This window comes from Pieris napi, chromosome 18 (genome assembly GCF_905475465.1).
Source record: "Pieris napi chromosome 18, ilPieNapi1.2, whole genome shotgun sequence".
Classification (NCBI taxonomy): domain Eukaryota; kingdom Metazoa; phylum Arthropoda; class Insecta; order Lepidoptera; family Pieridae; genus Pieris; species Pieris napi.
In genome coordinates this window covers 5,631,398-5,645,411 of record NC_062251.1, presented here as the reverse complement: position 1 = coordinate 5,645,411, position 14,014 = coordinate 5,631,398, and the positions used below count along the sequence as shown (strand labels likewise).

The 14,014-nt window shown below is 36.2% G+C and overlaps 1 protein-coding gene across 1 annotated transcript in view; it reads right to left on the bottom strand.

Moving 5' to 3' along the window:
- LOC125058762 (cilia- and flagella-associated protein 91-like) overlaps nucleotides 1–13,762 on the bottom strand; it is a 34,959-nt gene extending 21,197 nt beyond the window's left edge. Inside the window, exons 1-8 of the mRNA XM_047662917.1 lie at nucleotides 13,655–13,762; nucleotides 11,999–12,075; nucleotides 11,350–11,413; nucleotides 10,014–10,146; nucleotides 8,143–8,256; nucleotides 2,734–2,834; nucleotides 1,657–1,723; nucleotides 659–779 (exon numbers count right to left, since the gene is read on the bottom strand). Coding sequence (XP_047518873.1) covers nucleotides 659–779; nucleotides 1,657–1,723; nucleotides 2,734–2,834; nucleotides 8,143–8,256; nucleotides 10,014–10,146; nucleotides 11,350–11,413; nucleotides 11,999–12,075; nucleotides 13,655–13,730 — 753 coding nt within the window. The 5' untranslated portion in view covers nucleotides 13,731–13,762. The remainder of the gene's footprint in view (nucleotides 1–658; nucleotides 780–1,656; nucleotides 1,724–2,733; nucleotides 2,835–8,142; nucleotides 8,257–10,013; nucleotides 10,147–11,349; nucleotides 11,414–11,998; nucleotides 12,076–13,654) is intronic.
- Nucleotides 13,763–14,014: the final 252 nt, after the last annotated feature.

The following is a 14,014-nucleotide window of genomic DNA, read 5'->3' as shown; positions in this document are numbered from 1 at the left end:
CTAGTGGTTAGTACCCCTGACTGCGAATCCATGGGTCCCGGGTTCGATCCCCGGCTGAGACGAACATCGATGTGATGAGCATTTGGTGTTGTGCGTAGGTCTTGGGTGTTTAAATATGTATTTATATGTCTATCTATCTGTAATATGTATGTATATCCGTTGCCTAGTACCCATAACACAAGCTTCACCAGCTTGGCATGGGACTAGGTCAATTGGTGTGAATTGTCTTTATAAAAAAAAAATAACAATAATTTTATAATAACAGAAAAAAACTTTATGTGCACTAACATAATATGTTTAGTTCATTGCAATTTATCTTGTAAATTGTCAGCGATTGTACGCTTATTTATTTACGCTTTGTTGCTATAAATACAATTAAATAAAAAGGAGGACAAAGGCGGTCTTATCGCTTTCGAGCGATCTCTTCCAAGCCACTGTGAGGAAAAAAATAAATAAGGTGAGCGCAAGCAGTGCAAAACTATATAAGATATAAAATAACTTGAAAATGGCGGATTGTTTACAAATTTCAATACATTTCACAAAACTTTGTGACCATGCTCCAATCAAGGTGCCCCGAGACTCATGCATAATCAGTACCATCAGATTCGGGCGACCGATTTTAAGATCGTTACCGAAATATTTAAATAAATAATCTCACCGCCTCTCTGAATATCCAATCCTTAGTTTCGATGTCTGTGATGATAGCTTCCTGGCGTTTCATCCATCTTGGGAACTGACCTTTCTCAATCAACTGGGTCCATTTACGGGCATGACGCATTCTGAAATTAAGTAAAAGTAAAGTAAAAGTAAAAAATCGTTTAATCATATAGGTAACACAATGTACACTTATGATCGTCAAAAAAGGAAATGTATATGAATTGCTTCTAACTTTACATTTAGTGCCAGTTCTCAAATCAAGAGAAGAACTGGCAATAAACTCTCCGCCACTCTTTATAATCGCCATGTTTTTTTTACATAAGGGTGCGTACAGACTATGTAACATATTATATAACTTGTGTTTTATAACACGTCCACATTATGTAACCTTGTTATTCAACATTATAACATAAAACAATACTGTACACATTAGAATAACAATGCAATATAACAATGTTATATAACCATTTTAAATAACAAAAGAAAAACAAAAAAACGTAGATGCTGAGTTCGTCCTAGCATACATATCAATAACATGTTATTATAACATGTTTTATAACATTCAGTGTCCACATTATCTGAAACATGTTGTATAGCAATGTTGTATAACATGTTATGTTATATAGTCTGTACGCACCTTAACGTTTGTAAGTACAACCATTACAGCATGTTCCACATGACATCTTAAGTAATTACTAATTATAATAAAAAAATAATATAAAATAAAAACAAATTAAAAACAAAGACTTGTCCTCTATATCTGTACTAAGAGTCTTTAGGCTTTTCGGGTAAAAAATTATCGCAAAAAAAAAAGAATTATTACGTCGTTTAGAACAACATACCAGTTATATTGACCAAAATCAAAGGTCCCGGCTGAATTCTATTGTATTAGGTTCTTAATAACAACGTCATCGTCTGTTACGAGTATCTGTTTTTTGAAGTTTTGTGTTACACAACACAACAATTATAAAATATATTTTGTATATACAATATACTAACTTGTTGATAATCTCCGTGGTATGAAAGTCGGCGGGCAAATCCCCAACTCGGTACGGCTTTCCCGGGCCTGGAAAATATTTCTGTTTTTATTTGACTTAGTAGAAAGTACTTTGAATATTGTAAGAATATTCATTAATACACATAGAGGCAAATTATAAACAGTGCATACTAACAATGAATGATAATTTATTTTATTATATATTTATTTACAGATTAAACATTTTTGTCAACTAAAATTATTTTAAAGCTATTATACAATTAAGTAATTTTTATAAAATTACCCGAAAACCATTAATAAAACGACTTAGCCGACTTGTTAAATTTTGACAGGCGGCCTCCATTTTTTCTTCTCTACGAAAATTTAAACGAAATATGTGTGATTAAACGTATTCTTCTAATCGTAATCTAAACGTAATCTTTTAATTACTATAAAGAATTAATTGATTGCTTGTTGCAAATAAATGATTTATTATTAGTCTAAACGTGGTTATGCGCGTATTTGTTTGTATGTGTTCAAGGTACACACCTTGAACACTACTGAAGCAGTGGCGTAGCTAGGTAAACAAGGGCCCTGGGGCAAATTGAAAAATGGGGCCCGCTACTGTGTAAACTGATTAGGTTTTATCAAATAAAAATATGAATATACAAATACTTTAAAAATGCTAAGCTACTTAAGCTCTTTTGTGCACTGCAGGGCACTCGACACTCTAACAACTGTGTTGCTTAATTCTTTCTAATAAATGCTTCCAAACTCGAATTCCAAAACGCCGTTCTTAGCAGTGTCGTCAATTTGACGACACTGCCAACCTTAAGAAAGAATTTAGGGGAATTCCATAGAGATAACTTTTGATTTTCTCTCAGCTGAGTTGTCATGATTAAAGTGGGATTGCAACCTGGCAATATTTATTGTGAAAATGAGAGAAATTTTCAAAATTTCAGTTCGATCGAGGTTTCTGGTAAGGATTCGAGGGCCCCTTGAGTTTTAGGGCCCCGGGGCACTGCCCCGCCTAGTCCCTAGGTAGCTACGCCACTGTACTGAAGCTAGTAACTAAAAGAAATTACATGGAATTCGCTTACCCCATTGTAAATTGTCAAGATAGACAACTTCCGGTGTTTCCTGGCATGTTTCCGCCGGCCTAGCTTCCGGTTGCCACGGTATCGTTTGAGCTGAAGATTCCCTGTACATATTACGTTTATTAGAATTGGTTATTTTTTAGGTTTTAATGTATGTAATTAAATTCCATACATTTTTAATTACATCCTAACTAAGCACTTACGGGGTTCGAGTATTGTGTAAGGTTTACTGCAATTTATTCCGCCCTCCTCTTGTCAGCAAAAGTAAGCAAAGCTCTCAAAAATAATAGTACATAAACGTATGATTTATTTGTAAGCATCCTCGAAAATGCATTTCGTTTTCAAGCATACTCAATGTGTGGATAATATGTGTTGACATCAAGGTACCGGACGCGTTCTGTGCGTAACCCACAACTATATATGATACCCACAAGTAACAACAATGTATCCCAGGATGGTCCGCTCGCTAGAATGTGGCAAGTATTATAATTCTGTGTGTTCTCATGTTGATATTTTTCACAATAGTAGTTATGAATTTAGAAAGATTATTCGCGGTGCAGACTTGCATCCAGAATAACTGAATTTTTTGTCATTAAATTTATTTTTTATTGTCATTAAGTTTAATATATCGACGTAGGAAAGCATAATTGCTGTAAGTAGACATATTGCAATTGTTCACCAGAGCCAAAAAACTTAATTAATTTCGGAAAAAAATTAATAGTGTCGAACCTATCCATTATATTGCTACCATTTTTGAAACATTTTTACCACCCTGCGCAAACCCGTGAACCATCGAATATTACTAACGTAAATGAATGGAACTTTAATAAAGGAATTTTTTTGTCATTATTTTATATTCTTGAGGACGTAGACTGGAGAGAATTACTTGCTATTGATGATGTCGACGAAGCGGTGGAACATTTTAATAGCATTCTATATATGTAGCTCTTTTGATCAATGTTTTCCTAGAAAAATTCGAAAGTTAACTAAACAAAGGGTCTACCCTGTATATTTTAATAATGAAATCATCGCTAAATTAAGAACTAAAGCGCAGCTCCATTGGCAGTGGAAATTTCTTAATGATAATAACGCGTGTTTAGAATTTAAACGTCTTAGGTCAATCATTAAGAATGACATTCGCAAAGCTAACATTAACTATTTACATACCATCTCATTAAATTTGGTTAATAAACCTACGCAATTTTGGCAATATATTCGTTCTCTTAGAAACCCAAAAGCTAAAGAGTCTGCAATTTCTTATAATGATGTTGAATATTATGGTTGTGACGCGGCAGAGGCATTTGCTAGTCACTTTAAATCGGTATTTCTGGCAGATCACCCGAAACTAATTCCAGAAACTGCCAATCATAATCCAAAAGCATACTCTAATCATTTTGATATCAAAAATTTCGAAACAGAAGTTATTATGCGTAGTGTAAATAAACTAAAATCTAATACACCTCCGGGTCCAGATATGATTCCGGCTTATATAATTAAAGGACTGGCAGAATATTTAATATTGCCTATATCGCATATTTTCAATATTATTTTATATTCAGGGGTCTACCCAACGTTATGGAAGACATCCCGCGTGACCCCAGTTCCTAAAGCTTATTGTAGAAGCAGAGCTGAAAACTACAGGCCTATCGCGATTCTGTGTACGCTGGCGAAGGTGTTTGAAATGTCCCTACACTCATTAATGTTGCCTAAATGCATTCCCCACATCACTCCTTGCCAGCACGCCTTTCTTCCACGCAGATCAGTTAATACTAATCTATTGACTTTGGCTGACATGGTATCGCGTGAAATTGATAGGCGGTGTCAGGTGGATGTAGTGTATTTGGATTTCCACAAAGCGTTTGATCGAGTAGACAACGACATTCTTCTCCAAAAGCTGGCCGCAATTGGGTGTGGACCTGTTCTGCTTAAGTTTTTTTCTAGTTACCTATCAAATCGTAACCAATATGTTAAATATGGACAGTATATTTCGCAGCCTTATCCAACAATTTCTGGTATTAGCCAGGGTTCAAACCTGGGACCGTTGCTATTTTTAATAATGATTAACGACCTTCCAAGCGTTATCAAATATTCCAAAATACTATTATTTGCTGACGACGTTAAGGTCTTTAAAATAATTGAGACTGACAATGATCGTCTGTGTATGCAACTTGATTTGGATGAACTGCTGCATTGGAGTGAATTAAATAAACTCCAATTCAACTATGACAAATGTGAAGTGATGACCTTTAGTGCCTCTCCGAATAAAATACTCTGCGACTATGGCATAGGATCGAAAGTTATTAGGCGCGTAGACAGAGTCCGCGACTTGGGTGTCCTTTTCGTGCCCGATCTTTCATTTGCGGAGCATATTCGGACGATTACGGATGCTGCTTTTAGGAGATTAGGGTTTGTTCTGCGAAATTCGGTTGGTCTGACGGACACTGCCACTAGGGTGCTATATTCATCATTAGTAAGGCCAATTCTCGAAACCAGCTGCGTCATATGGTCCCCTTATGAAAGGTATTATGGGGATATGATCGAACGAGTTCAAAAGAAGTTCCTGAGAAATCTGTATAAAAGAAGATACAATTTCTTTCCTTACCTCTACCCTACAAAGTTCTTGATGGGGGTGTTAGGGTATAATTCATTAGAGCTTCGTAGGGATTTCTCGGTGGTCAGGTTTGGTTTGAGTGTAATTAAGAATGAAACGGAAAGCGCATACTTGCTGGAAGAGATCATGAGGCTATACGTCCCGGACAAATATTACCGCTGCCGGAAACATAACCTTTTCGCTGTGCGTTCGGCTCGCACTGTCCAGCGACAACAAGCGCCCATTCCCCGGCTACTCTCACTGCTTAATGGGTTTCTCGACTCTTCACCGGAGAGCGACCTGTTTGGGAAGCTTATGGGGGTGGTATATTGTGCTTTCAGAGTGTACCTGGAGGGGATAAGGGGGTAATGCTACCCTGTGTTGTAAATCTTAATTGTATTTTATTGTATTGTTTATTGTGTTTTTTAGTCTAAGTTTGGCCATTGTGCTGTTATTAAATAAATAAATAAATAAATATTTATTTAACTGCCAGTCACCATTTGCAATGTAAACTTTTTATCCAAAGTTACTATAAGTACGTGTTTGGCTAGTTACAGCAAACAGTTTTTTAAATCACAAACCTTTAAAACGCTGTAACTAAGGAAGAAAAATGTACGCGCGGAAATATTATCAATTTACAGGCGGTAAATATGCTGTATGCAGTACATTTATGTATTTGGGTACTTTCAATTGCAATTCAAGATGTAAGATTAGTTTATAATTATGATTAGATCTAGAAATGCAGTGGGTCATTTGGTAATGTAATGTTTGGTTGAAATAAAATGTCGTAAATGGTAAAAAAAACTGCTGTAAATAAACAAATGTAAAAATCACACGCCGCAGAAATACTGTAAGTAGCGTTAAGTTTTTAAATGGGAAGAAGTATGTATTTGTAAAGAAAAAAATGCAGTTTTTCTTTTGCTGTAAGTACAAATTGTCTACTTAGCTGTCACTTTAGGTATTTTGTCTACTTACAGCAAATATGCTTTCCTACGTCGATATGTACATATTATATAGTGTATGTAATTGTTAATATTTGGTAAATAAGCAGTGAAGACTCCACTAAAATGCTGTGTACCTACAGATGTAATTGGAATTACAAATGTTGTTTAGTGTGTAATAACTGTATGTATTTAACCAATCTGTTTTCTGTTTCTGTACCTTAAATGTAAAAATAAAAAAGTAAATAATTACTGTTGAGGTAATCACCAAATAAGAAAATCAAAGACCAACACCCAAACACACGTAATATATAAGACTAGGCGTGGAACATGCGCATAAGCAAAGCTACGCTCTAAAACAGCGAGATTTCAATCAATAAAAACAAATGCACACGTGCATTCTTCATCTAACTTTGAAGTGATACAGTAAAAGAAGTGTGTATAGCGAATCATACGAATATTGGATCTATCTATGTATTGAATGGGTAATGATACCATTACGTATTCTAAATTATCGTATGAATGGTGGTAGGGCTAGTTATAAGGCACTTTTAAAAAAATATAAATTACTTTCTTTGAGTACTAGGCGTAATTTGACAGACTGTGTCACTATTAGAAAAATATGTGTAAATGAAATAACTTGTTCCCATCTTCTCGAACTGATACCATTTAATGTTCCTGCCAGATCTCTGCGCTCGCACAGAACTTTTAACCTTCCGACTCCCAGAACCAACATTGGGTTCCGTGAGCCTCTTCACAGGATGTGTTCCACCTTGGATTCCATCACTAACATCGACCCTTTTTCGCACTCCTCTACTGCTTCATTTAAGAATAAGTTAAAACTCTTAATATCTTAAGCTTTGTGTCTTGTGTTTTTTTTTGTAGCTGCTAGTTTAGTGTTAAATTTCGCTGTCATGTTTTGTCTTGTCTTACTTTGTATTGTATTTTTTACTAGTGAAACTTTTTTTGAGGATATGTCCAATGTGTCTATTTATTTTATGTTTTACATTTATTTTATTTTTCTGTATAGTGATGTATCTGTCTAGTTTCCAATAAATAAATAAATCATTTTGTATTGCGACACCTAAATCGGTAGCGCCGGTCGTTCTTCCCGTAGTCACTGATTGTTTAATGACTTAAGATCAGAAGGTTGCGTGGACAGATCACCAATTTAGGTGTTGCATATGTTGCGGTCGCGCACTGTTGGCCTAGTGGCTTCAACGTGCGACTCTCATTCCTAAGGTCGTAAGTTCGGTGCCCGGCTGTGGGACCAAGGGACTTTACTATGTGCGCATTTAACATTCGCTCGAACGGTGAAGGAAAACATCGTGAGGAAACCGGCTTGCCTTAGACCCAAAAAGTCGACAGCGTGCACAGGAGGCTGATCACCTACTTGTCTATTACATTGAAAAATGATCATGTTACTGATTTAGAAGTCTGAGGCCCAGACCTAAAGTGAATGTAGCGACTTTTTGGAACGAAGTTCCTTATCGCGCGTTGCGAAAGGGGGCTAGACGGAAAAAATTAAGACAAAAAGTTGTAACGACACTTTTTTTGCTATTTGCTAATGTAATACACCTATTCTCGTCCTATCACCAAAGTTAGCAACGTCGGGCGAGGTCAGTACTTGGATGGGTGACCGCATGGAAGCACCTCGTGCCAGCCATATAGCCATAAACCATCTAGGAAAAATTTCGCATCGAATGGCGGTAGTTTCATGTCGATACGATCAGTGGTTTAGGCGTGATTGAGCCTTAAACGAAGACCATTTTCATTATATATATATAGAAGATAGATCGAAAGGAACTTCGTTCCATCCGGGTGTCCCTTGACACTTCTCAAGTTTTTTTATATATATCAAACGGACGAAATGTCTCATACCTATACAGACTCTGCGTCGCCCTATTCCTTGGTCTCGTTGGTCCCACTGTGCACGCAGGAGTAGGTGGTTGAAAATCCGGTGTCGCACATGGTACAGCAAGCAGCTTCTTTGGGCTGAAATTTTTACATGCTTTATATTAGCTTCACCTGTATGTATGTATGTATGTAACCGACTCCTTCGGACTTGATTTTGACCCACTTTTATTCAAATTTTATTCAAATTTTGCGCACCTGTCAAAGATCGATGACAATGCAATAATCCGAAAAAAAATTAAAGTAAAAAATAAAAAATAAACAATAGTTAAAAAAAACTATAAAACACGCTTTTAAAGCACATCAAACTAAAAAGTGAAAAATAATTCTTAATTTAGGCTGAAAATGGTAATGAACAAAAAATACTTTTATTATTGTGAAAAAGCGTGGGGCGCTCTGTGCCATATTTTTCGTCTATCGAGCATCCCACGCTTTTTCACAATAATACCAATATTATTTATTTGCTTTATAAACCAAAAACCCACAAAGAGGTGATCTTGGTGCCTGACACCACACTACACGGTCCATTACTTGTTAACTAACCGGAGATAATAACAAAAAAATACAGAATAAACAATATACATTGTAATCTATATACACTCTATTTGTTTGAAATGAATAGACTCGAAAACTACTGGACCGATTTCAAAAATTCTTCCACCGTTGGCAAGCTACACTATTCCCGAGTGACATAGGCTATGTTTCATTTTCAAAAAATTAGGGGTGCTTACTAAAACTTGAATAATCTAACCCAAGGTGTAAAAAATAAACAAAAAACTTCCTTCAATCGTGTGTGCTGCGAAAACTATTAATGATAGAACAAAATGATGTATCACAATTTTTCAGGACACATCACTATCTATAAAAAATGTCACGACAGCATGTCTCTATCTTTTATAGTTACGTCACAATAAGCGTCCTTTTATTAATTTTTTTTTATTAAAATACCACCGCTAGAAAAGGCTCATTATTCGTACCTAAATCCTTATCAAAATTATTACCAACGTTTCACATAAGCTACAATTTAATGGCATAACCACCAAAAAAGCATGGTGGATTGGTGTTCTCCTGCCGTTTCTCTTGAATAGTTTGCTACTATGTAATATAACAAAAATCTTAGCCACAGAAACGCTTGGCCGAGTCTACTAGTCTCACATATTTCATCATTGTTTGTATGAGAGCAAAAATAAATAGAGATAACAAATTTTCTTATTATACCGATGATTTAACGCTTAATATATATTTTATAATCTCTCTTAATTACAATTTTTTTCTATGAATAAGTCTAACAACAATCCTATTTATATAATAAACGCGAAGGTTTGTAAGTATGGATGGATGTTTGTTACTCTTCAACGTAAAAACTTGCTACAACATATTTCTTTACAAATTTTTTGTACGATGGATAGTTTAGGAGATATAGCCAAAAACGTGTTTTCACCCCTTTTTCCAAGATGGCGACCGGGCGACGAGGGCGCCAACCCCACGAACTTGAGTTTAAGCTTGTATTGACCCTCCTACATGTCCCATAAATAAAACCTTTAGTGGTTAGTACCCCTGACTGCAACATGGGTCCCGGGTTTGATCCCCGGCTGAGACGAACATCGATGTGATGAGCATTTGGTGTTGTGCTTAGGTCTTGGGTGTTTAAATATGTATTTATATGTGTATCTATATGTATGTATATCCGTTGCCTAGTACCCATAACACAAGCTTCACCAGCTTAGCATGGGACTAGGTCAATTGGTGTGAATTGTCAAAAAAAAAAAATGTTCAGCCTATATAACATTATCCTACATTATCCTCAAAGATGAGAATCAGTTGATGTGTCAACTTACACAGCACCAAACTTGAACCTATCCTTTCCGGTCAGATGTGGTGTGGGCACATTTCTCGCTTCGCTCACTTTACGAAGATATGCGCCATACGACCGGTCCACGTGGTGAGGGAGTCTACAATTTGGATGATACACTGGAATTTATAATAAAATCTTATTAATTACGAGTCACGTTTGTCCGCTATGTACTACTAAACTAATTAACCGATTTAAATGATAAGATAGCTTACATCTTCTATATATATAAAAATGAAACCCGTTTTCCGTTGTCACGACATAACATGAAAACGGCTTGACCGATTTGTCTGATTCTTTTTTTTATAATATTCCTTGAAGTACGAGGATGGTTCTTACGGAGAGAAAAATTAAAAAAATAAGAGTGAAAAAGTCTAAAAACAACACTTTTCTATATTCCCATACAAAATATTCGTAATAATATCTAAAGGCAATTTGAACTTTAATTCCATATCATAAAATTCAAGTGTTAGTGGAGGGGTTCCGGGAAGGTAAATTTTTATTTTTTGACATAATGTATTTGTTGTCTTATCAACTTTCTTTTTTTTATCTTAGCTAGACCGGTGTCCCGAATAGCAGAATAAGTATTTAAAAAAAATTAAGAATCGACTGTTAGGCGGTACGATGTTCGCCAGGCCAGCTAGTTATATACATAATTCTTCTGTGAGTGTGTATGTCACTGAACTTCTCTCAAACGACTGGACCGATTTTGATGAAATTTTTTTTGTGTGTTCAAGGGGATCTGGGAATGGTTTAGATTCACAAATCAGCCCGGCAGGTGGCGCTGCAGTCGGTACTTTCATACTTTGCTTTACTAATTGCTTGAAATATCATGCAGGACAACGTCTGTGGGGTCCACTAGTATATATATATAATTCTACTGTACGTGTGTATGTCACTGAACTCCTCTTAAACGGCTGGACCGATTTGAATGATTGTTTTTGTATGCGTTTGGGTGGAGTCCTGGATGGTTTAGATTCAAAATGAAGAAGAAAATTCAAATCAGCCTGACAGATGGCGCTGCAGTCGGTACTTTCATACTTTGTTTAATATCCTAATCGCTTGAAATATGCAGGACAACGTCTGTCGGGTCCGCTATTTTAATATAAACTAGAATTTACGTTAGTTTTGTAATAACTTTCGCCCAAAGTTCCTAATTCGATTTCGTGTATTTTGGCAAGGTTTGCGACCACTTCAACAAATGTTTAATTTCATTATTTTACATACAGTAATGAATTATCTAAAAGTTTCTCATCACTGATGACAACCCTACAATCCCTTCGGTAGTTTTGGAGTTGAATTTTATACTTAATATGACTTACCAACTCTCATTCTTGGGAATTTGCGTAGCTCAGAGAACATGGTCTTATAAACTGGCTGGATGACCTGTAAAAAAGTAAATAAAAAAAAGAAAATGAAAACATTAGTTATTAGTTATTAATTAGAAGCGTAGGGGGCCTCATAGCCTAGCGGTCTTATTAAGTGGCAGCTAGGTGAGGGGTACCTAAATGGATTGTCTCCGTAGGGTTTGGTTATTGGGATGGAGATAGGAGATCGATCTACTATCACGGTCTGATCTCAGATTGTCTGTCTGAGATTGTGGATTGATTATTGGGTGCGGGCGTAAGACACTATTGACAATTATATTCCGCATTTACCATGGAGAGAGTTCAGAGGAATTGTTCGGACCTGCAGCTGAGTTTCATCGCCGGACGTCAAGGCAGAATACAAAATACTATCCGTATCACCTCGACGTCCGCCGTTCCACATCTGAGTTTCTTTAGGCAGTTTTTGCCGCGCACCACCACTACGTGGAATAGCTACCACTGCAGTATTTCCGAACCAATTCGACTTAGGGTCCTTCAAGAAGAGAGCCTTTCGGGCAATGTGAATGCCCATAGGCGGCGGTATCACTTAACATCAGGTGAGCCTCCTGCACGTTTGAAAAAAAAAATATATAAAACATTTTACCACTTGCGCAGACGCCATGGCGGCTTTAAACGCCGTTCTTGCATAATCGCGAGCTCCAGACACGATATACGCCGAATCTGTAGTGAAAAAAATACACCAATAAAAAACTCCGCTGGCACAACAACTCAAAGTGAGTCGAAATAAATAATATATTTGTGAAGGAAGGAAGGTGCTGCCTTGCGATTCTGTAACTCTCTTTTCGAACTCACACAGCGGTTTTCGCAGCGGCGGTCGCTCTCAAATCAGTCGTGAACCAGTCATTTTACGATTTGGCATTCTGATAAAGAAGGGGGCTTGTAGTTTATTGTTTATCAGAATTCCAAATCAAAACGCGAAAGCCGCTGTGAGAGTTAGAAAAGTGAGTTACAGAATCGCAAGGCTGAGCTCTGAGGCGAACACCCAGGGTTGTAGCTCGACTGGTTTCTTTTGTATATGATGGAAGAATATGGAATTCCAACTTGGGTTTAAACTGCGATTGGAATCACTCACTATTTCCTTTCTACGGTACCACGGTACGAGTCAAGGCGGTACATTAAGCTCATATATATCTATACTAATATTATAAAGAGGAAAGATTTGATTTTTGTTTGTTTGAAATGAATAGGCTCCGAAACTACTGGAGCGATTTCATAAATTCTTTTACCGTTGGCAAGCTACACTATTCCCGAGTAACATAGACTATGTTTCATTTTCGAAAAAATTTGGGATGCTTACTAAAACTTGAATAATCTAACCTAAGGTGTAAAAAAATAAACAAAAAAACTTCGTTTAATCGCGTGCGCTGCGAAAACTATAAATGATAGAACAAAATGATGTATTAAAATTTTTTAGGACACATCACTATCTATAAAAAATGTCGACAACATGTCTCTATCTTTTATAGTTACGTCACAATAAGCGTCCTTTTATTATTATTTTTAAATTAAAATAGACCGCTAGAAAAGGCTTTATTCTTACCTAGGTATTGATCCTTATCAAAATAAATACCAACGTTTCACATTAGCTACAATTTAATGATGGATTGGTGTTCTCCTGCCGTTTCTCTTAAATAGTTTACTATGTAATATAACAAAAATCTTAGCCACCGCAACGCTTGGCCAAGTCTACTAGTAATAATATATAAACGTGGCGATCACCTATTCCCTTCGAGTGATGCCAACTCCTACAGGATGTACCTTGACTAACTTTAAGGAATTAAAAACACTTGGTTTGAGAGGTTATTTCTAATGCGTACAAAAATACAATCCAGCCCTGCGATTCTGTAAATCACTTTACGAACTCACACAGCGGTTTTCGCATCGGCGGTCGCTCTCAAATCAGTCTTGAAGCAGTCATTTTATGATTTGGCATTCTGAAAAGGTGGGAGCTTGTAGTTTATTGTTTATCAGAAGAGAGCGACCGCCGATGCGAAAACCGCCGTGTGAGATCGAAAAGTGAGATACAGAATCGCAAGGCAGCATTTTGATATTTCAATTTGGCTAGACAAATGGAATAAAGAAAAGCTTTAGACTATAGAACATCGTGGTACAACCGAATTAATGCTGTTGGAATCGCCTAGCACAGCTACTTATAAAAGCAAACTGTCGTTATTTTATTACATTATAATATACTGAAATAATTGTTATTATTTTTATTGTTTTAGTTGCTTAAACTTACCGTATAAATAGTCATGAACTCGTATTTGTGACACATTATATTTTCTTGGTGCTTCGAATATCGTTTCGCCACTCATTTTTATAGATTAAACAATAATATTGGTTGCTAGGTAACAGAGTGAGTAAGCCACATAGTATAAGTACCATAGTATAATCTTGCGGTATAATCTTAATCTATACTAATATTATAAAGTGGAAAGGTTTGATTTTTTGTTTGTTTGAAATGAATAGGCTCCGAAACTACTGGACCGATTTCAAAGATTCTTTCACCGTTGGCAAGCTACACTATTCCCGAGTGACATAGGCTATGATTCATTTTCAAAAAAAATAGGAATGCTTACTAAAACTTGAATAATCTAAC